Source organism: Mirounga angustirostris, unplaced genomic scaffold (assembly GCF_029215605.1).
Source record: "Mirounga angustirostris isolate CCGP_5_RB_7025 unplaced genomic scaffold, mMirAng1.0.hap1 SCAF_11, whole genome shotgun sequence".
Classification (NCBI taxonomy): Eukaryota; Metazoa; Chordata; class Mammalia; order Carnivora; family Phocidae; genus Mirounga; species Mirounga angustirostris.
In genome coordinates this window covers 53,024,551-53,048,298 of record NW_026991719.1, presented here as the reverse complement: position 1 = coordinate 53,048,298, position 23,748 = coordinate 53,024,551, and the positions used below count along the sequence as shown (strand labels likewise).

Sequence of the window (23,748 nt, the reverse complement as noted above, 5' to 3'; positions counted from 1 at the left end):
CTTTTCATGTGTCTGTTGGCCATCCAGATGTCTTATTCGGAGAAATGTCTGTTCATGTCTTCTGCCCATTTTTTAATTGGATTATTTATTTTTTGGGTGTTGAGTTGTGTAAATTCTTTATATATTTGGGATACTAATCCTAAAGGCCCTATATGAAAAAACCCATAGTGAACATCATACTCTGGGGAAAAACTGAAAGCTTTACACCTAAGGTCAGAAAGAAGACAAGCATGTCCATTCTCAGTACTTTTATTCAACATAGTACTTAAAGTCCTAGCCACAACAATTAGACTACAAAAAAGAAATAAAAGGCATGCAAATTCGTAAGGAAGAAGTAAAACTTTCACTATTTGCAGGTGACATGATACTATATAAAGAAAACTCTAAAGACTCCACCAAAAAGCTACTAGAACTGATAAATGAATTCAGTAAAGTCATAGAAATCAATGTAGAAATCTGGTGCATTTCTATACACTAATAATGAAGCAGTAGAAACAGAAATTAAGAAAATAATCCCATTTACAATTGCACCAAAAATAATAAGAACTTAGAAATAAACCTAACCCAAGAGGTGAAAGAACTGTACTCTGAAAACTATAAAACACAAATGAAAGAAATTGAAGATGACACAAAGAAATAGAAAGACATTCCATGCTCATGGATTGGAAGAACAAATATCATTAAAATGTCAATCAGGGGTGCTTGGGTGGCTCAGTTGGTGAAGCGTCTGACTTTGGCTCAGGTCATGATCTCAGGGTCCTGGGATTGAGCCCCACATAAAGCTCCATGCTCAGTGGGGAGTCTGCTTGTCCCTCTGCCACTCCCCACTCATGCTCTCTCTCTCTCCCCTCTCTCAAATAAATAAAATCTTTTAAAAGATTTTAAAAAATAAAATGTCAATCAGAATATATTTAAATATATTTAAAAGAACATGTCTCTTATTGAACTCAGTTCTGCTTCACTATAATATCATGTATTCATTTAACAACATCCATGCAGGACAATCAATTCTGTCTCCTCCCTCATTCCCTCTCCTACTTATTTTTCCTCTAGACCTATCTGCTATTACCTGAATCTCATATTAGTTGGAAACCCTGCTTGCTCACCATCATTGTACACAGTTCCCTCGTAGTCTTTCTCATAGAAGACTCCATGAGGCTGTATACTGAATGGCTGGGAAGCACGGTTGTAAAAGACCACCTGGATGGTGTCACCCACCTCAGCCCGGATCACTGGCCCTGGAAGATGGGAAGGAGAGACAATGGGAATAAAAACAGAGATGACCAGGGGGGATGGAAACAAAATAAGAAGGAGGGAGAGAAAGGGGAAGTGAAAAAGATTTAAAAAATCCTCTATTTGCAATAATAAGAATAATCCCTTCCAAGTTTATTACAACTTACTGTTATAAAAAGGATTTTAAAATCCATTATCTCATTTTGATCTTCAAACATCATATACAGGACAGGGGATATTTTCATTTTACAGATAAGGAAACTACAGCTCAGAGAGGTGGAATTGATCTTCCCAAATTCAAATAACTGATTAGGAACAGAATCAGGACTTAAAGCCAGGGCTTTATCCCACCCCACTGTCAGATTCAATCCCATTTCCCCTACGTTTATTGTCCCTCTTCTCATAGCTGCATTTCCTGGTAGGGTCCATTTCAATATCTGATCTTGCCTTAATCCTAAACCATTTCTGAGCAATAAAATTATCATATCTATGTACAGGTCCTGAACTAAGTAGCTGAGCCATGATTCCTGGAGTTTTCTTTGTTCCATGACCCACCACCTCTGCCCTAGCTTGGGTCACCTTTGATATTAACCAGAAATACCAAGACAATACCCTGAGCATTTATGCTGGCTCAAACCCTAGTTCAGTGTTTCTGGCTTGTTTTCTACTCAATTTCTACACATAATGCCACACCTGTGATCCAAGAAGCAAATGAAAATGAAAACAAAGCATAGCAAAACATGAGATGCCATGGAAAATGGGCTAAGGGAGAAATTTATAGCTATGAATATTCACATTAAAAAAGATCTCAAATTAACAACCTAACTTTAGGACTTAAGGAATTAGGAAAAGAAATACAAACTAAATCCAAAAATAGAAGAAGGAAGGAAATAATAAAGACTAGAGCAGAGATAAATAAAACATAGAATAGAAAAACAATAAAGAAAATCAATGAAAACAAAAGTTTGTTCTCTGAAAAGATCAACAAAATTGATGAACTTTCAGTGAGATGGACTAAGAAAAAAGAGAGAAGAGTGAAATTACTAAAATCAGAAATAAAAAAATATATATCTAAGGTAGTATTATGAAAAATTGTACACCAACAAATTGGATAACCTAGATGAAATAGACAGAGTCCTAGAACAGAAAACCTACCAAGACTAAAGCATAAAGAAATAGAAAATCTGAATCTATTTTTTTAAGAAAATCTGAATCTTATTGTAACTAGCAAAGAGATTTTTTTCTTTATTATTATTTTTACTTTATTACAGTGTAGTTAACATACAGTGTTATATTAGTTTCAGGTGTACAATATAGTGATTCAACACTTCCATACAACATCTGAAGCTCATCACAAGGAGTGCCCTCCTTAATCCCCATCACTTATTTCACCCACCCCCCACCAACCCCCCGTCTGGTAACTGTCAGTTTGTTTTCTATAGTTAAGAGTCTGTCTTGTGGTTTGCCTCTCTCTCTCTACTGTTTACTTCTCCTTTGCTCATTTATTTCTTAAATTCCACATATGAGTGAAACCATATGGTATTTCTCTTTCTTTGACTGACATTTTTCATTTAGCATTATTCACTCTAGCTCTAACCATGTAGCTGCAATGGCAAGATTTCATTCTTTTTTTCTGGCTGAATAGTATTCCATTGTATATATTTACCCCACCTCTTCAATTGATGGACACTTGGGCTGCTTCTATATATTTTGCTGCTATAAATTTACGGGTATGTGTATCCTTTTGAATTACTGTTGTATTTTTTTGGTAGATACCCAGTAGTGGGATTACTGGATTGTTGGATAGTTCTATTTATAACTTTTTGAGGAAAATCAAAACTGTCTTTCACAGTGGCTGCACCACTTTGCATTCCCGCCAACAGTGTGAAAAGGGGTCCCTTCTTTCCAAATCCTCACCAACACTTGTTGCTTCTTGTGTTGTTGATTTCAGCCATTCTGACAGGTGTGAGGTGTTACCTCATTGTAGTTTTAATTTCATTTGCCTAATGATGAGTGATATTGAGCATTTTTTCATGTGTCTGTTGGTTATCTGGATTTCTTCTTTGGAGAAATGTCTGTTCATTTCTTCTACCCATTTTTAATTGAATTATTTGTTTTTTGAGTGTTGATTTGTGTAAGTTCTTTATATATTTTGGATACTAACTCTTTATTAGATAAGTTATTTGCAAATATCTTCTCCCATTCTGTAGGTTGCCTTTTAGTTTTGTTGACTGTTTGCTTCACTGTGCAGAAGCTTTTTATTTTGATATAGTCCCAATAGTTTATTTTGTTTTTATCTCTCTTGCCTGAGGAGACATAGCTAGAAAGAAGTTGCTACTGGCAATGTCAAAGAGGTTACTTCCTGTGCTCTCCTCTAGGATTTTTATGATTTTAGGTCTCACATTTAAGTCTTTAATCCAGTTTGAGTTTACTTTTGTGTATGGTGTAAGAGAGTGGTCTGGTTCCATTCTTTTGCATGTAGCTGACCAGTTTTGCTAACACCATTTGTTGAAGAGACTATGTTTTTCAATGGGGACAGTCTTTTGAGCAAATGTTGCTGTGAAAACTGGATTCCCACATGCAAAAGAATTAATCAAGACTCCTATTTAATACCATACACAAAAATTAACTCAAAATACATTAAAGACCTGGAGAGAGGAGGAGTTAAGATGGCAGAGGAGTAGGAGACCTTAAGTTTGTCTGGTCCCTGGAATTCAGCTAGATAGTTATCAAATCATTCTGAACACCTGCAAAATCAATCAGAGATCTGAGAAAAGAAATGCTGCAATTCTACTAATACAAAAGCAACCACTTTTGGGAAAGTAAGAAGTGTGGAGACGTGAATCTGGAGCAGTATATTGAAGGAGATGGCGGCAGGGATGGAACCAGCTTAAAGAGGCTAAATTAAAGTATTATAAGCAGCAGAGGACAAAATCGGAACTTTAAAAGTCTACTATAGTGGGGGACAACTCTGGATTAAAGGTGCTCAAGTGGCAAAGTGGGGTGGAATCCTAGGTGGGACAGTGTGGTCTCTGGATCCCCAGGGTCACAAGAAGAATGGGGGTGCTTGAGTGCAGCAGAATTCCCAGGCATCAGAGTGAGGAAGCTGGCTGAAAACAACAAGTGTTGGCACCGGCTTTTTGCTCAGTGTTGCCATAAACTGTGAACTGCCACATGGGGCCACAACTCCTCTCCTGGCAGGGGCCCAGGAAAAGGCAGAAGTGAGGTGAGACTCCCTCCCTCCCCTGGGAGGAACAGCGTGGATCTGCACAGCAAGAGTCCATAAAATTTGGATACTTGAAACTTAGTTGCATGCCTCAGATGAAAACAGTCACAGGCTGGGTGAACACAGAGTTCAGATGGAAACCAGGGAGACAAGATGACTGCATCTTTGTGAGTGCTCACTGAAGAGTGGAAGGGTACAGACTTTCAGCTCTGGGGCTAAAGAGTGGGGTGCCAGCCCTGGGTGGCTCAGTTGGTTAAGCGACTGCCTTCAGCTCGGGTCATGATCCCAGGGTCCTGGGATCGAGTCCCACATCGGGCTCCCTGCTCTGCGGGAAGCCTGCTTCTCCCTCTGCCACTCCCCCTGCTTGTGTTCCCTCTCTCTCTGTGTCTCTCTCTGTCAAATAAATAAATAAAATCTTAAAAAAAAAAGAGTGGGGTGCCAGCATTTTCATCCTGCCCATCTGTACTGAAATCCTTCAGGGAGCAAAACAGCACCACATAGTGGAATCCAGTGCCTCTTACACTGAGCCCAGCCCCCTGGCAAAGGAAGCACATTTCCACAACTACAAGGGCACCTGAGAATCAGCTCAACAGGCACTTCTCCCCAGAAGACCAGCAGGAACAACTGGCTAGAACCAAGTTTACAGATCATAGAGAATTAAGAACTTCAGCTCTCGGGGAAAACAGTATAAAACATTCATGTTTTTTAAAAAAATTCTTTAGTCTTAATCTCAGGAAACAAACTGAGGGTTGTTGGAGTGGTGGGGGGTGGGAGGGATGGGGTGGCTGGGTGATAGACATTGGGGAGGGTATGTGCTATGGTGAGCACTGTGAATTGTGTAAGACTGATGAATCACAGACCTGTACCTCTGAAACAAATAATACACTATATGTTAAAAAAAAAAAGAAGATAGTAGGAAGGGAGAAATGAAGGGAGAAAATTGGTGAGGGAGACAAACCATGAGAGACTATGGACTCTGAGAAACAAACAGGGTTCTGGAGGGGAGGGGGATGGGAGGATGTGTTGGCTTGGTGATGGGTGTCAAGGAGGGCACATACTGAATGGAGCACTGGGTGTTATGCGTAGGCAATAAATCATGGAACACTGCATCAAAAACTGATGATGTAATGTATGGTGATTAACATAATATAATAAAGAAAAAAAATTCTTTAGTCTTTCAGTTTTATTTTTGAACTATTATCTTATTTTTTCAATTCTTTTTTCTTATTTTTTACTATATATACATATATATGTATATATGTATATATATGTATGTATATATATATACATATATATGATTTTGGGTTTTTGTTCATTGTATTTTATTTTATTTTATTTTATTTTTGTATATATATGTTTTTCTTTCTTTCCTATTTTGGGATCTAGTTTCTTTTATCAAGCAGATCAAAATACACCCAAGATCTAGTTTTTTGTTTTGTTCTATTTTGTTTCTTGTTTTATTTTATCTTACTTTGGTTTGTTTTTGTTTTCTCCTTTTTTTTTTTTTAAATCTCAGTTGTTGTTGCTACTGCTGTCTTTTCTCTCTCTCTTCTATTCTTTTCTGGACTTAATGATGAGATGAAGAAATTCACCCCAAAAGGAAGAACAAGAGGTAGCACTCACTAAAGGGACTTAATCAATACAGATATAAGTAATATGTCTGAACTAGAATTTAAAACAATGATTATAGGGGTGCCTTGGTGGTTCAGTTGGTTAAGCATCTGCCTTTGGCTCAGGCCATGATCTCAGGGTCCTGGGATTGAGCCCCATGTCGGGCTAACTGCTCAGCGGAGAGTCTGCTTCTCCCTCTCCCTCTGTCCCTTCCAACTCTACTCGTGCTCTCTCTCTCTCAAATAAATAAATAAAATCTACTAAAAACAAATGATTAAAAATACACTAGCTGGACTTTAAAAAAAGCATAGAAGACAATTGAGAATTCCTTATTGCAGAAATAAAAGAAATCTAATCAGGCTGATTAAAATGCTATAAAATTAAAAATGCTATTACTGAGATGCAATCACAAATGGAGGCGCTAACAGAAAGGAAGAACAAGGCAGATGATATAGACAGTGATATAGAAGGTAAAATGATGGAAAATTTAAAAATGCTGAAAAGAAGAGAAAAAGACAACTGCTGGATCACAAAGGGAGCCTGCAAGAACTCAGTGATTCCATAAAGTGAAATAATATCCAGTTAATAGGGATCCCAGAAGATGAAGAGAAAGAGGGGGCAGGAGGTTTACTTGGACAAATTATAGCTGAGAACTTCCCTAATCTGTGGAAAGAAACTGGCATTCAAGCCCAGGATGCAAAGAGAACCCCCCCTCAAAATCAATAAAAATAAGTCAACACCTCGATATATAATAGTAAAGCTTGCCAACATCAGAGATAAAAAGAAAATCCGAAAAGAAGCTCAGGACAAGAGATACTTAATCTACAAAGGTAGACACATAAGGCTGGCAGCAAACGAGTCTAGAGAGACCTGCCAGGCCAGAAAGACCAGCATGATATATTCAACATACTAAATGGGAAAAAAAATGCAGCCAATAACACTTTATCCAGAAAGGCTGTCATTCAGAACAGAAGGAGAGATAGAGTTTCCAGGGGGGTGGGAACTGAAGAAATCTGTGAACACTAAACCAGCCCTGGAAGAAATATTAAATGGGATCTTTTGAGCAAAGAGAGAGCACAAAAGTAACAAAGACCAGAAAGGAACAGAGACAATCTACAGAAACATCAACTTTATAGGTAATACAAGAACACTACATTCATAGTTTTCAATAATTACTCTGAATATAAATGGACTTCAGAATTTTAGAATGCTCTAATCAAATACATAGAGTGGGGCACCTGGGTGGCTCAATTGGTGAAGCATCTGCCTTCAGCTCAGGTCATGATCTCAGGGTCTTGGGATTGAGCACCATGTCAGACTCCCTGCTCAATGGGGAGTCTGCTTCTCCCTCTCCCTCTCCCTCTGCCCCTACCCCTGCTCATGCACATTTTCTCTCTCTTTCTCTTTCTCAAATAAATAAATAAATAAATAATCTTTAAAAAAAGACATGGGGTATCAGACTGGATTAAAAAAAAGAAGAACTATAGATATACTGGCTACAAGAGACTCATTTTAGACCCAAAGACATCTCCAGATTGAAAGTGAGGGGGTGGAGAAACACTTATCATGCTAATAGACATCAAAAGAAATCTGGAGTAGCAATCCCTATATCAGACAAACTAGATTTTAAACCAAAGACTATAATAAGAGATGAAGGAAGACACTATATCATAATAAAAGGGTCTACTCAACAAGAAGATCTAACAATTATAAATATTGATACCCCCAAATTGGGAACACCCAAATACATAAAACAATAAGAAACATAAAGGAACTCATTGATTATAATACAATAATAGTAGGGGACTTGAATACCCCACTTACATCAATGGATAGATCATCTAAGCAGAAAATCAACAAGGAAACAAGGGATTTGAATGACACACTGGACCAGATGGACTTAACAAATATATTCAGAGCATTTCATCCTAAAGCAGCAGAATACACATTCTTCTCGAGTGCACATGGAAAATTCTCCAGAAAACATATACTGGGTCAGAAATCAGGTCTCAATCAGTACAAAAAGATTGAGATTCTACTGTACATACTTTCAGACCACAATGTTTTAAAACTTGAAGTTAGCCACAAGAAAAAATTTGGAAGGAACCCAAATACATGGAGGTTAAAGAGCACCCTACTAAAGAATGAATGGGTCAACAAGAAAATTAAAGAAGAATTTAAAAAACACATGGAAGCAAATGAAAATGAAAACGCGATAGTTCAGAACCGCTGGGATGCAGCAAAGGCATGGTAATGGCACAAAAACAGACACATGGATCAAGGGAACAGAATGGAGAACCCAGAAAAGGACCTTCAACTCTATGGTCAACTAATATTTGACAAAGTAGGAAAGAATATGCAATGGAAAAAAACAGTCTCCTCAACACATGGCGTTGGGAAAATTGGACAGCCATATGCAGAAGAATGAAACTGGGCCACTTTCTTTTTTTTTTTTTTAAAGATTTATTTATTTATTTATTTGACAGAGAAAGAGAGAGCACAAATAGGCAGAGTGGCAGCCAGAGGGAGAGGGAGAGGCAGGCTCTCTGCTGAGCAGGGAGCCAGACGTGGGGCTGGATCCCAGGATCCCAGGATCATGACCTGAGCGGAAGGCAGCTGCTTAACCAACTGAGCCACCCAGGTGCCCCTGGGCCACTTTCTTACACCATACACAAAAAACTCAAAATGGATGAAAAATCAAAATGTGAGCTAAGAATCCATCAAAATTCTAGAGGCGAACACAGGCAGCACCCTCTTTGACTTCAATCACAGCAACTTCTTTCAAAACAGGTTTCCAAAGACAAGAGAAACAAAACCAAAAATGAACTATTGTACTTCATCAAGATAAAACCTTCCTCATGGCAAAGGAAACAGTCAACAAAACTAAAAGGCAACTTACAGAATGGGAGAAGATATTTGCAAATGACATAACAGGTAAAAGGCTTGTATCCAAGATATATAAAGAGCTTCTCAAACTCAACCCCCCAAAAACAAAAAATCCAGTCACAAAATGGGCAGAAGACATGAACAGACACTTCTCCAAAGAAGACATACAAATGGCCAACAGACACAGGAAAAAATGCTCATCACTTGTCATCAGGGAAATACAAATCAAATCCATAATGAGATACCACCTTACACCAGTTAAAATGGCAAAAATTAACAAAACAGGAAACAATAAATGTTGGTGAGGATGTGGAGAAAGGGGAACCCTCTTACACTGTTGGTGGGAACGCAAGCTGGTATAGCCACTCTGGAAAACAGTATGGAGTTTCCTCAAGAAGTTAAAAATAGAGCTACCCTAGGTATTTATCCAAAAGATACAGACATAGTGATTCGAAGGAGTGCATGAACCCTAATGTTTAGAGCAGCAATGTCCACAATAGCCAAAATATGTAAAGAGCCCAGGTGTTCATCAACAGATGAATGGAGAAAGAAGAAGCAGTATATATGTAATGAAATATTCATCAGCTATCAGAAAGAATGAAATCTTGCCATTTGCAACGATGTGGGTGGGACTAGAGGGTATTATGCTAAGCGAAATAATTCAGTTAGAGAAAGACAAATACCATATGGTTTCAGTTATATGTGGAATTTAAGAAACAAAACAGATGTACATAGTGGAAAGGAAGGAACTTAAAGTAAGACAAGAATAGAGAGGGAGGCAAACCATAAGAAACTCAACTTTAGGAAAGAAACAGGTTTGCTGGAGGGGAAGTAGGTGGAGGATTGGGATGATTGGGTGATGGGCATTAGGGCAGGCACTTGAAGTAATGAACACTTGATGTTGTATGCAATTGATGGATCACTAAATTCTACCTCTGAAACTAATAATATGGCATATATGTTAATTAAACTGAATTTAAATAAAAATTTTAAAAAATAGATTAAAGACCTAAATTTAAGACCTAAAGCTATACAACTCTGATAAGAACACATATGGCATAATCTTCCCAATATTTTCTTTGGCAGTGATTTCTTGGATATGACACCAGATACACAGGTAATAAGAGAAAAATACAGACATAATGGACTTCATTATTTTCTAATTGTGCACCAAAATACACCATAAAGTTAAAAGGTCACCCACAGAATGGGAGAAAATATTTGCAGTTCATAAGTCTGATAAGGGATTAATATCCTGAATATATAGAGAACTCCTAAAACTTAACAACAAAAATTATACAACTCAATTAAAGATGGGCAAATGACTTAAATAAACATTTCTCCAAAGAATACACAAATGACCAATTGGTACATGGAAGAATGTCCAACATCAGTAATTATTAAAGAAATGAAAATCAAAAATACAATGAGATACCTTTTCACACCTACTAGGATGGCTACTATTAAACAAAACAAAACAGAAAACAAGCATTGACAAGGATGTGGAGAAATTGTCACCCTTCTGTACTGTTGGTGGAAATATAAAATGGTATAGGCCCATGAAAAACAGTATGGTGGTTCCTTAAAAATTTAAAATAGAATTACCACATGACCCAGAATTTCCACTTCTGTGCATATACTGAAAAGTAACCAAAGCATGTGTCAAAGACATATTGTACACCCATGTTCATAGTAGCATTATTCCCCATAGCTAAAATGTGGAAGCAACCCAAGTGTCCACTAGTGGATGAGTGGATAAGCAAAATATTATACACATACAATGAATATTATTCATCCATGAAAAAGAATGAAATCTTGTGATTTGTACCAACATGGATGGAGCTAGAGAGTATAATGCAAAATAAAATAAGTCAATAAGAGAAAAACAAATACCATATGATTTCCCTCATATGTGGAATTTAAGAAACAAAACAAAGGAACAAAGGAAAGAGAGAGAGAGAGATAAACTAAGAAACAGACTCTTAACAATAGAGGAAAAGCTGATGGTTACCAGAGGGGAGGGGATGGGTGGTTGGGGTAAATAAGTGATAGGGATTGAGGAGGGCACTTGTCTTGATGAGCACCAGGTGATGTATGGAATTGTTGAATCACTATTGTACACCTGAAACTAATATAACACTGTATGTTATCTATATTGGAATTAAAATTTAAAAGTTTAATAAAAGATAAAGAAGGGCATGGGAATGATAGATGTCAAGGAAAAAAAAAGGAAATTCTTGTATACACTGCAATATGGATGAAACTTGAAGACATTACGCTAAGTGAAATCAGCTGGTCACAGAAAGACAAATATTGTATGATTCCTCTTATATAAGGTACTTAGAGTAGTCAAGATCATAGAGACAGAAAGTTGAATGGTTGTTGCCAGGGGTGAGGGGGAGGGAAGAATGAGAAGTTATTGTTTAATGGGTATAGAGTTTCAGTTTTGTAAGATGGAAAGAGTTATGAAGATGGATGGTGGTGATAGTTACACAACATTATGAATGTATTTAATACCACTGGAGTGTACACTTAAAATGGTTAAGATGGTAAATTTTATGTTATGTGTATTTTACCCCAATATTTTAATATATTGAAGAATAAAAAAGACTGAAACTCTACTGAACACCAGCTAATGATAGCTTTAATACTCACTGTCCACTGTCTTTCCCAAAGTGATTTTCTGCTCTTTATATCTTCCTGTCTAGCAGATGTAAGGTCTATTGTCCATGTTCAGATCGCCTAGAATCAACTGTGACACACTTATCCCCAGAACATGGTCAATTATATTACTTTCATTACCAAAATTTTCTTCCATCTAATCTATTTTACTTCCTGGCTCTACCAAGTGGCTAAACCACACCAAACTTTGCTATGTCATTTCAATACTGTGCTTTACCCAAATCTGTGCTGCTGGATACCTTATCCAAAACCAGGCTTTAAGCCTTGTACTGCATCCCTCACCATAGCAAGCATGTCTGCCTGTAATGTCAACCTGTTCCTGGCCTCATATTGCCAAGAACCTGGACAGTCTTACTGCATTAAATAGCTCTTCAGAAATACACTTAGAGAAACACTTCTAAAAGTGTGATCTGTATAACAGTGCTACCAAAAGATGTTTACTAATAAAAGGTTCAGTAATTAAGTATGATAAATTTTACATACTCTATTCCCATCTTGGATATTTTTGATGAACAAAAATAAATAAAAGGCTCTGAGAAGCCCTGCAACAAAGAATACTATTTGACCATGTTTAACCTAGTGTTTGGCAAACACATTCAGACTCATAGCATTTTTTTCACCAAACATTTATCCCTTGGAACTCAGTTTGAGAGATGTTTGTTTCGAGTGTACCTCTGAGGTACCCCCAGGCTCCAGTTTCTAAGTCCTCCCCAGTTCTCAAGTTCCAGTCAATGAATTTCATAAGTTAAGTATTTCTCACCCAGAATTCCAAGATGCTTATTTTCCTCCAGCTGCACCTTTTCCTGGAACGTCTCATCTTGGAAAGCTTCATATCGGACTTTCCAATAAGTGCCCCCAATCCGACTGGAACTCTTCTGGAAGAATTTATCTGAGCCACTGGCATATAAAAAAGGCAAATGTCACCTGACTTATGTATCAAATAGATCCCCATCTCACCCTTGGTCTCATCAAGTTATGGATACTTATGTTTAGGAAGAGCCTCAGAGATCATCCAAGTTAAGTTCCACCCAATGAATGTATCTCCTTTGATGACACCACTAATAAGTAATATATGACTTCTGCCCACCTGAGTCTTTCAAAAGTCAAGGGACTTATTTTCAGAGATAGCAATCCCTCTTACTGTTGGATAGTTTTAATGGTTGGAATTTTTTTTATAGTAGGCTAAAATCTTCTCTTGTAAGTTTCAGACAATGGGACCAGTTCTGCCCTCTGAAGTTAAATAGCCTTACATCTGTCCTAATTATCCTCAGATACTCAATAAATAGCCTTACATCTGCCCTAATCATCCTCAGATACTCAACTCAGATAATAAAAAATATTCTTCATTTTGGGGCACCTGGGTGGTTCAGTCAGTTAAGCAACTGACTTCAGCTCAGGTCATGATCTCAGGGTCCTGGGATTGAGTCCCATGTCAGGCTCTGCACTCAGCAGGGAGTCTGCTTCTCCCTCTCCCTCTGTCCCTCCTCCTGCTTGTGCTCTCTTTCTCTCTCTCAAATACATAAATAAAATCTTTATATTTTTAGAATTGTTTTATTTTTTATTTTTTTATTTTTTTTATTATGTTATGTTAGTCACCATACAGTACATTGTTAGTTTTTGATGGAGTGTTCCATGATTCATTGTTTGCATATAACACCTCCATGCAATACTTGCCCTCCTTAATACCATGCAATACTTGCCCTCCTTAATACCCATCACTGTGCTAACCATCCCCCCACCCCCCTCATGGAGGACATTAGGAGAAGGAAAGGAAAAATGAAGGGGGGAGGAATCAAGAGGGGGAGATGAACCATGAGAGACTATGGACTACGGGAAATAAAATCTTTTAAAAAGTATTCTTCATTCCAAAATGAAAGTCCACTAATTTAGCAAGCACAGTTGGGAGATTCTAGAAGCTATGCTGAGACCCAAGTTCCTATTTTCTTATGGTTTCTTTAGATTTATTCCATTATTTCTTACTGGAAGAATAAATATGATGGGTGCCCTAGATTATTCCTCCCAAACTCTCCTAGTCATTTACTAAGTACCTCTTCTGTAAAAGACCTGGAATCACTGATAGCCCAGTGAGTCAATATAACTTAAGGCCTAGCATCTGAATAGGGAACTAACCTTCTGCCCCATTTTGCCTACATCTGAGTAGTGGATGAGGCAGGAGAATTTGGATAAATCCATCCAAAAGGATGAGAATGGAATGGCTACAAGGTAGGTTGTTCCTGCTCTTCCTATATTTCTCCAAGTGCCTCCTTCAGATTATAGAAAAGAGAGGAAGGGACAATGAGGTAAACAAGAGAAAAATAAAGGAGAGTTGGATAAGTGCCATTTCAACTGTTCTGGGTTTTTTGGGGGTCTTATTTTCTTAATGCAGCCTGGGATCATAACAGAAGCAATCTCAAACTCTGCTTGAACCCTTTGCTGAGGATGTGACATAACCCTACAAAAAGTTTTATAGCTTCCCAAGAGCACGTTCTCCAGGGGACCACAAGAATTTGGCTAACCATTGTCATGTAATTCCAGCCAGACAATGATTGTAACCCCCAAGTGAAGTGAGAGATTTCTGAGAGGGAGTAATAGGAGTTGGGCTGGGCCCAGAAGCTGGGGGAGGAAACTCATTGCCTCTTACCTGCCTGGTTCCCTCAAATTCTTTCCAGTACTCCCATCATGCCCCATCGGGCCGTAGTCCCATCGAATCTCATGCGCCTCAATGAAGTACTGCCGAACTTTGCCTGTGAGTTGGTTCATAGGAGGGGTCATGGAGCAAGACTTGACCTTGTAGAGTGCTTGCATGCCATCTGGAGGAAGAACATCATGGCTGGCTCCATTCCACCCAACAGGTCTTGTAGCCAGATGACCCACCTTTCTCCTTCTAATGTTTTTCCCTCCCACCTTTCATTAGACCACTTTCTCTCACTCCTCAGGAACCTGGCTGGGAGAAAGGGAGCCTATGTGGGAATTCAAGTACCTTCACCTGCTAACTACAACTGACTCATTTACCAGATCCTCATTCCTCCTTCTGCAAAAGGCTTACATTGTAGCAACATCACAGAATTTGAAGTCAGAATACTTGAGTTCCATTCTAATTCTTATCAATCTCTGTAGGACTTTTGGCCAGTCACTTCCTAGATTTGAACTTTAACCCCTGTTTTGTAAATGAGGAGAATAGGGATGTCTATCACACTGGGCTGGTGGAAGCATCACATTTTAAAAAGAGGGAGTAAGAAAAAAAGGGAGTAAGTTACATGTAAAGTAGGAAGCTTCCAAAATAATGGAACATCTTCTATACATGGAGATGAAGCTTTAGACTTGGGAATACCAGGAAAATTTGAATTCTAAATATTATCTCCAAATGTGGAAAAATTTACATTGAGGCATAGTGATAATGGATGATACTGCCTTATATTTGCTTGGCACCTTACAGAGGTCATTCAAGTATACTATCACATTTGAGTCTCACGTCATCCCGAGAAATTTGAAATTTGTAAATTTGAAATTGGAGGTAAGAAAAAGGAGAAAATAATATTAATTTTTGTTGAATATGTATTACATGCCAAGCCTTGTGCCAGGTGCTTTACATGTGTTACATCCTTCAGTCCTCATAACCATCATGTGAAACAGACTTTTAATGTCTCTTTTTGCAGATGAAGAAAACTAAGGATCAGAGAGGTTAAGTAACTTGCCCAAGATTAAATGGCTAGTCAGTCGTGAAGCTGAGACTTAATCTCCTATCTTTTAACTGAAAATTTAAATGCTCATTCTCTTCTTTCAGAGAAGTTATATGAATTACCAAAGTTAATTAAACAATTGGTAGAACCAAGATTTGAATTCAGGCTTAGCTGGCTTCACTATTGTGCTGCATCCCTAACCTCCATTCATATTTATTCATACTCTCTTACCCAGGTACCTTTGGGACCAAGGGTGGGCTCTGGATGATGGAGCATGGGTAAGTGGCCTCTGTTCATCAAACCTACCACCACACTCATTATCCTACCAGTCTATAACTCCTCACCTACTCAAATCTACTTTCACATACTCATATTACTCTCCTAACACCTACCTAATTTATCATTTATCAAATAATTCTAGAAAGTAAGAGATAACAAGGATCTTAGAGACTATTTAGACCAAACCCCTCATTTTATAGATGTGGCAAATGAGGCCTATACATGGGAAGGGACTTTTCCAAAATCATACGGTGAGTTTCTCACAGAGCTGAGACAATAACTCAAACCTTCTAATCACTTGTCTAGTGCTCTTTTCACTGTCTCATATATTCCTCTTCTCCTCTGATGCTCCTGGATGCACTATGCCATTACTTCAACAATTTACTCTCTAAAAACCAAACCTTCTACTCCTGTTACTGTTGGGTCCCAACTAGTGTGTCATTACTTGCCCACAATACTCTATGATCTCCCAAAGAAGCCTTTGTTTTCTTTAATCTCTCCTTCACTCCCTGTTCAATAAGCTGCAAATACCTCCAGGTATTAATTCCTTAGAATTCTGAGCAAAGAAGAACAGCTTGAATATCTGCTTATCCATCTCTATACTATCTTATGTTAGAGATGGGGAAGATAAAACCCAGAGAAACGTCCCTGAGGTCACCCTGCTAGTTAATGGCTGATCCAGGGAAAAATCTGGCTAGGTCCCAAAATTCCAATCTAGTATTTCATCCTTTATACCTAGCTGTCTCATCTGAAAGACCTATCTTATGGCTCCAGGCTCCAAATGATCATTAATGCCATCTCCCTTCCATACCTCAAGGGTCAAAGATGTCAGATCTCACCTCGCAAGTGACTATTCACTTGACAGCTAATCAACCAGGTGCCAGATTCCTGAGGTACCATCTCAGCAGTCACAAAGGTGGCTGGAAAGATGTGAGCCACATCAGTGCGGTGGCCCCGGATGGTCAGTATCTGTCCATGGAAGAAAGCTGTGTGGACATCTACTTCATTGCCCATGCCAAATAAGTGCCAGGCCACACGCTTCTGTGCACACATGCTTAGATCTGGTAAGTTCCCAAAGACAAAGCCATTGATTGCTGCAAAGGAAAATCCAAAGAAAATATCAGAAAATATCTTAGGAAAGAAGCCTGATGAAAGATTTGCCATCTGACAATAATAATAGATGACATTTAGATGAATCTTTAAAAAGCACACTGTGCTAACCATATACTTTTTTAAATTTAAAATCTCATAAACAGCCTGGGAAAATAAACAGATATCACTGATCTCAAGCAAACAATGAGATAACCAAGACCCAGAGAAGTGAAGTTACTTCCCTCCCAAGGCCACAGAGCTGTTAAGTAGTAGAACCAAGATTCCAACCCAGCAATCTGAGGAAGCTTTCTAATGAATGGGGTTTATTTTGCAAGCTATTCTTCCCTTCCAGGCCAATTTCCTTCTGAAATTTCCACAGGAGAATTTTCAAGTTAGCTAATTACCATGGTTATCAAAGGTAATTTGTGTAAAACCCAAGAGAAATTTGAGCTGCCCAAGCCATCCCTTAAATCTTCCCCCTGAGTTTTCACCTTCCCTTGGGACTATCAGGCTTTGAGACCATCTCTGGCACCAAAGGGACATAAATCTTCTTCTTAAATAAACAAAAATAAAATCAACTTGTTTTTGTTACTAAAATCAGTTATTTACCCATGCCTCAGGGCTCTTGTGTCTTTAGTTTGTTTTAAATTTAATTAAGGTGATCAACTTCCTTATAGCCAACCATTTTTCCTCACAAAGTGGGTAATTCTCCCAACCTTTTTAGGATAAAGAAATGTTGACTAATTATATCAGTGGACAACCCTCACCTTGAGAGACTTAGAATAAAGTACATGACTTTGGAATCAATAACCTCGGCTATTACACATTAGGAGGCAAGGTACCTAATGGCAAAAGCACAGCCTGTGCAATTATACAGATCAGTGTTGGAATTTTAGCTGTGCAGTTTTTCTATTGTGTAATCCTGGAGCCTCAATTTCCTCATAGGTAAAACAGGGAAAAGGTACCTACTACTCTTAGTTCCTGTGAGGAGTAAAAACAGGGAAAATATACCTATTACTTTTAGTTCTTGTGAGATATATGGAAGTACCCACCAAATGCTGGCCCAATGTAAACTCTCCATCAGTCTTTACTGTCATGGTGTGGCCACCCTCTCCCAGCTCACCATGCATCCTATTGCTTTCCTGAAAGGCCTCATCTTCTTTGTCTACTGAGGTAGGATCTGAGCAGTAAGTGACAATGTTCTCATCGATATGCCAGCTAAGGTTCTCATCTACCACACTGAAGAGCAGGAAGAAATCATTATCCACATCCTTCCGCTGAGGAGGGGAATTCCCATCCAGGGTACCTAGAGTAAGTAAGAAATGTGCCCTTGAGAACCTTCTCTCCTTAGCAACAGTAACCTGCAAGGGGTACTCATAAAAATAAATAGGAAGAGAGGGTGCCTTAAAAGTCTTTTGGCAACAGAAAAGGAGATAAGGCCTTCTGCTCTTAATTTCTATTTCCAAATTTCTATTTTCCCAGTTAAAGTCAATTCATACAGGACCTAGAATAATTCCCTCCCACCATCCCTGCCTGTATCTTCAACCCAGGGCCTTAATCTGACCATTCTCCTGCAACACCCAGGTCTTCCAGGTCTGACAATATTTAAACATACCATATTTCCAACAAAGTTCCCCAATTCTCCCCAAATACCGATGGCTATACTTTTGATCCTAACCACACTTAAACTCTTATCACATGCCTTACTTTTATGTGGTTTGACTCCCATCATTACTAAATCAAGGTTTTAAAATGAAATAAGAGGGGCGCCTGGGTGGCTCAGTCATTGAGCATCTGCCTTCGGCTCAGGTCATGATCCCAGGGTCCTGGGATCGAGCCCTGCATCGGGCTCCCTGCTCAGCGGGAAGCCTGCTTCTCCCTCTCCCACTCCCCCTGCCTGCCCCTCCTATCCCACACTGCATCTCTCGCTGTGTCTCTCTCTGTCAAATAAATAAATAAAATCTTTAAAAAAATAAAAATAAATAAAATGAAATAAGAAAATATTAAAGTTTTTAAAGGTAATGAAATAGGGAAAAATAGTGGAAAAAAAGTTTAGCAGGGTTTATTCCTGCTAATAAACAAGGGTGCTGAATTAACATCCCTTCAGGTTGCTGTTCAATATGTAGGTGATTCAGTTACATCACTGCTTCCTGTAGATATCCCACACTGCATCTCAGTAGCTCCCTATGGGGCCTGTACCTCTTTTACACGTGATAAGGGGTCCAATGAGGCCAGTTGCAATGTCTCGTGGAGCATCTACATGAGAATGGTAGATCCAGGTGAGGCATGCTGGGTCAGCATCAGTGGGTGCATGGCCTTCTGGAATGGTCCAGTTGTAAATGTGGCTGCCTCCCGGAGGAACAGAATCATCAGCTTTTAGCTGACCAGAGGAGCCATCTGGATATAAGGAGCCTAGAAAATGAAATTGCACATGCCCAGTCTCAGGGTGAGAGGGAGCCTGGCAGATATAGAAGCCAAGAGAGAGCTGACATATGAGACAGTGTTCCTCACAACCTGAGTATACATATTCAGGTAATATCCAGCCAAAGAATCCCAGACCTCACATCAGCTATGGGTGGAGAGGTGACAGCCATTGGAAAAGGAGCTATGGCCATGGAAAGTGCTTCACAGCCTGATCTAATAGTATCCCAGTACAAAACCAGTGGCATAGAAGTGAGAAAGAAGATAGAATTCCCCCCTTCAAGCACTCACTTTGGAAAAGAGAAAGCAGACAGTTACAGAATTTCAATCTAAAGCCAACTTAAATTCCTCTGAACATTAAAAATAGAACTATGCTATGATCCAATAATCACACCACTGGGTATCTACCCCCCAAAATACAAAAATACTAATTCTAAATGGTACATACACCCCTATGTTTATAGCAACATTATTTACAATAGCCAAATTATGGAAGCAACCCAAGTGTCCATCCATTAATGGATAAGGATATGATATATATATATATATATATATATATATATATATATATATATATATATATATATATAACGGAATATTATTCAGCCATAAAAAAGAATGAGATCTTGCCATTTTCAATGACATGAGTGGAGCTAGAGAGCATTATGCTAAGCAAAATAGGTCAGTCAGAGAAAGACAAATATATAATTTCACTTATATGTAGAATTTAAAAAATAAAACAAATGAGCAAAGGGGAAAAAAAGAGACAAACTGAGAAATAGACTCTTAGCTATAGAGAACAAATTGATGGTTACCAGAGGGGAGGTGGGTGGGGAGATGGGTGAAATAGGTGATAAAGATTAAGGAGGGCACTTGTCATGAGCACTGGTTGTGGTATGGAATTGTTGAATCACTATATTGTACATCTAAAACTAATATAACTCTGTATGTTAACTATATTAGAATTAAAATTTTATAAATGAAGCCAACTTAATGATCAGTTGGTCCACTTACCCTTTTTATGGAGGAGAAAACAGGAAAAATAACTGTCCGAGGCTATACAGGAGTTAGTGGCCCAGTCAAAACCTGGATTCCCTTTCTACTCCCATCACTCATTGTTGTGTCATTATGGGCCATTGGATGGGGGATACAGATTAGTAAACTGAACTTCCTCTTTAAAAAAAATGGACCTTTCAGAAGACCATGACACTAGAATAGCCTTCCCTTACATTCACAGCACACTTTTCTCTTTCCAAAGCACAGCCAAATACTTTATGGAAATGTCCTTCAAGTAATTCTTTGTGATAAAAGGCAGATTGAATCTCCATATACATAATGAAGAATATGAGGCCCAGAGAGGGGAAATGCCTTGCCCAAAGTCATAGCGTATGAATAGCAGAAGTGATAACATTAGTTACCAGTTTTTCTGGGAGTGCCCCTCCTACCTCAGATCAATAAGGAGAAAAAAGTCTACTCTCATTCCTAGCTCCTCTTTCTCAAATATTAGTAAAAGAAAATTTATTGTGGACAGGAGAAAGAAAGGTTGGTCTGATTTACCTTCTGAGTCCTTTTCATAGAAAACGCCATGGGGGTGTATGGTGTAGGGACGAGTGGCAAAATTCTTCAGGTGGATAAGGATGACATCTCCCACTTCAGCCTGCAACACTGGCCCCAAGAAGCCCAACCAAGCAGGCTGGACCATTTCATCCATGTATGAGCCATCTCTGTATTCCTTATAAATGGTTTTCTTGTAACTCCTCCCTATCCGGTTCTTGTCAGATTTTAGGAAGCTGGAAGCTACTCTGGGAAGGAAGAAGAGAAAGACTCAGAATTTTGCCACAGTCTTCAAAACTCTGGAGAGTTCTTTTCCAGATGAAGCTGACCAAAAATGTCTATTTTTGTTTAGGGCAAAACAAGGGGAAATGAGATTGTACTGATCAAAACACAGGTTAGAGTCTAACTTTTAGACAATGGGAAGCATTAAATTAAAGCATATAAAATTGGGGCACCTGAGTGGCTCAGTCAGTTAAGTGCCTGCCTTCGGTTTGGGTTGTGATCCCAGGGTCCTGGGATCGAGCCCTGCTTTGTGGGGGGGGGGGGTCCCTGCTCAGCAGGGAGTCTGCTCCTCCCTCTCCCTCTGTCCCTCCCCCTGCTCATGCTCTCTCTCTATCTCAAATAAATAAACAAAAAAAATCTTTTAAAAAATAAAGCATATAAAATTGCTAATATTTGACCACTTTTAACCTCCAAAAAAGGCAATTTCACATAGTTCCACCTAATATATAGTAATGGGGAGACAATCAAATATGGACTGACTCTTTTTAAGTGATCAACTCCCAATCCATATGGCCTGACCTTGCGTCATCTTGCTATATATGAGAGATCTTATAGCATAGTTGTTAAGATCACAAGTTCTGGAGCTGGGATGACTTGATTAAATGCCCATATTACCATTTCCAACTCTGTGGGACTTTGAGCCAGTTACTTAACTACTTTATGCACAGTTTTCCCATCTGTAAAATGGACATAATCATGGTACCAAGTTCAGACAGTCAATACTGGTGACTAAAAAAATTAAAATACATAAAGAGCTTAGGACAGTGCCTGGAAAATAGTAAAAGCTTAATAAATGCTAACTATTATTTCAAAGTATTGGGGATGGAAGATAATGAAGTTATCCCTCAAGGACACCTCCGATAAAAAGATTCTGTTACTCCAAAACTAAATGGACCAGAAGGTGGTTTGTAAAAAAAAAAAAAAAAAAGCTGCTTTTCTTACTTTAATACGTCCTAGAGAGCTCTGAGATATTACAGTCAACTTTGGAAAATTCTGAGGCTTTGGGGAGGCAAAGTGATTCAAGATCACAAAAGATTCTTTAATATATTCTTTTTAACAGATATTTGTGGAACATCAGCAAGGCTCTAAGATTAAGAAAGGTTAATCTTATGGAATCTGTGAAAGGCAGAATGGTGAGAAGAGTACTAGCTTTGCATCCACATTACCCAGGCGTGAATTCCAGCTCTTCCATTTACTAGCTGTAGGACTTGGGCTTGAATCTCAGTTTTCTCATCTGTAAGATGAGGATATTCATACTCACCTCCTAAAGCTTTTGTGAGAATTAGGTGAGAGAAAGTATGTAAATTCCTAGTATGGTGTCATAGTCATAGAGAGACTGTTACATAAGTGATAGCTATTACTATTATTTCCTTGATTCTGAGGCTTACCATATTTTTTCACATTTTCACATATCCAAAATCAATGTAGTTCCACTCAACTATAGGAGCATAGTTCCATCACACATATCTTATAAATACTGTATATATTTCATGTTTTTTTTTCTTTTTTGAAAGTGTTATAAATATCATTTTAAAATCAAGAGAATATGGAATTACTTTTAGGACCCTAAAAATGCTGAGGCACCTCAGTGTGGAAAAGCATACTCCATATAGGTTGCTGCCTCCTGAGTCAACTAACATTCTTACCAGCAAATGTGCCACTGGGTATATGGCCATGGAGATCAGGAGCTGGCTGCTGACACACCCTAAGAAAAGATCTTCAAAAGGCTACTTCCTGACCTCAAGGGTGCCCCCCCCACCAACTCCAGCTATAATTCCACAAATGATTAAACATACGTGTCATTGTCCAGAGTCTGGTTCATGATGACGTTCCTTCCCTTGGGAGCATAGTTCCACTGCACGTCCTGGATGCCCAAGTAGTAGACTCGAGTGGCCCCTTCAGTCAGATGGGGCCACAAAGGTTGCACCAACAACAGAGCCCAGATGAGATGGCCTGCTTCCATGGCCCACATTACTCTGGGAAACTGGCAAATGAATAGCTGCTGGAATGAAAGAAAGAAAACAGAAGGGCTTTGCATGTGTCTGAAAAACTAAAGAGGCAAGAGCCAAACCAAGTGCCTGAGAAAGCAAAAACCAATTAGCTCCGAATCTCTCCCTTACCTCATACGTTTCAGTTCAAGAAACATTCAATGATCTGTGGACATTGGACTTCGGAAAGCAAAGTTGAAAAGTCACTTATAGTGATAATTATGCATCACTTCTTTCAGATTAGAAGCCTGGATACAGTTCCTTCAGAAGTGTAAAAGGAAGAATGTACTCTGGCCCAAGAATCAGGAAACAGGCACCAGAAACCTGATTGGGCCACTGACTCACTTGGTGCCTAAATCAAGTCACCAATTCTCCCTATGCCTCTTTTTCCTTTGTTGACACTTTCCATCCTCCATGAATTGTTTCAAAACAAATGATAATTTACCAAAAAACATTTACTAGAATGTTCATAGACCTAAAAATGGAAATAGCCAAAATGTCCATGAACACTAGAATGAATGACTAAATTGTATTTTATTCATACAATGGAATTCTATATAACAATGATGATGAACAAACTACAACTACAAATAAAAATATAGATGTCTTTCACAAATGTAATGTTGCAGAAAGAAAAAAGACACCAGAAACCAGATAAAAGAATACATACTGTATGATTTCATTTATGTAAAGTACAAAATCAGGCAAAACTAATCTATGCTGTTAGAAGCCAGAATAGTGTTTGCCCTTTAGGAAGGGATAAGTGACTGAGGAAAGAAGAGGATAAAGGCTTCTAGGTAATGTTATGTTTCTT

The 23,748-nt window shown here is 38.6% G+C and overlaps 1 protein-coding gene across 6 annotated transcripts in view; it reads right to left on the bottom strand.

The window, feature by feature from the left end:
• The window catches only part of HEPH (hephaestin), a 79,927-nt gene extending 56,990 nt beyond the window's left edge, over positions 1–22,937 (bottom strand). For 4 of the 6 annotated variants that reach the window (XM_045894510.2, XM_045894436.2, XM_045894590.2 and 1 more), the window contains exons 1-8: positions 22,743–22,937; positions 20,668–20,912; positions 18,889–19,101; positions 17,813–17,995; positions 16,437–16,691; positions 14,280–14,448; positions 12,399–12,535; positions 1,107–1,238 (exon numbers count right to left, since the gene is read on the bottom strand). In XM_045894510.2, the coding sequence (XP_045750466.2) occupies positions 1,107–1,238; positions 12,399–12,535; positions 14,280–14,448; positions 16,437–16,691; positions 17,813–17,995; positions 18,889–19,101; positions 20,668–20,912; positions 22,743–22,918 (1,510 nt within the window). In that variant the 5' untranslated portion in view covers positions 22,919–22,937. The remainder of the gene's footprint in view (positions 1–1,106; positions 1,239–12,398; positions 12,536–14,279; positions 14,449–16,436; positions 16,692–17,812; positions 17,996–18,888; positions 19,102–20,667; positions 20,913–22,742) is intronic. The other 2 variants (XM_045894358.2, XM_045894269.1) reach the window with 2 other exon arrangements.
• Between the last annotated feature and the right edge of the window lie 811 nt (positions 22,938–23,748).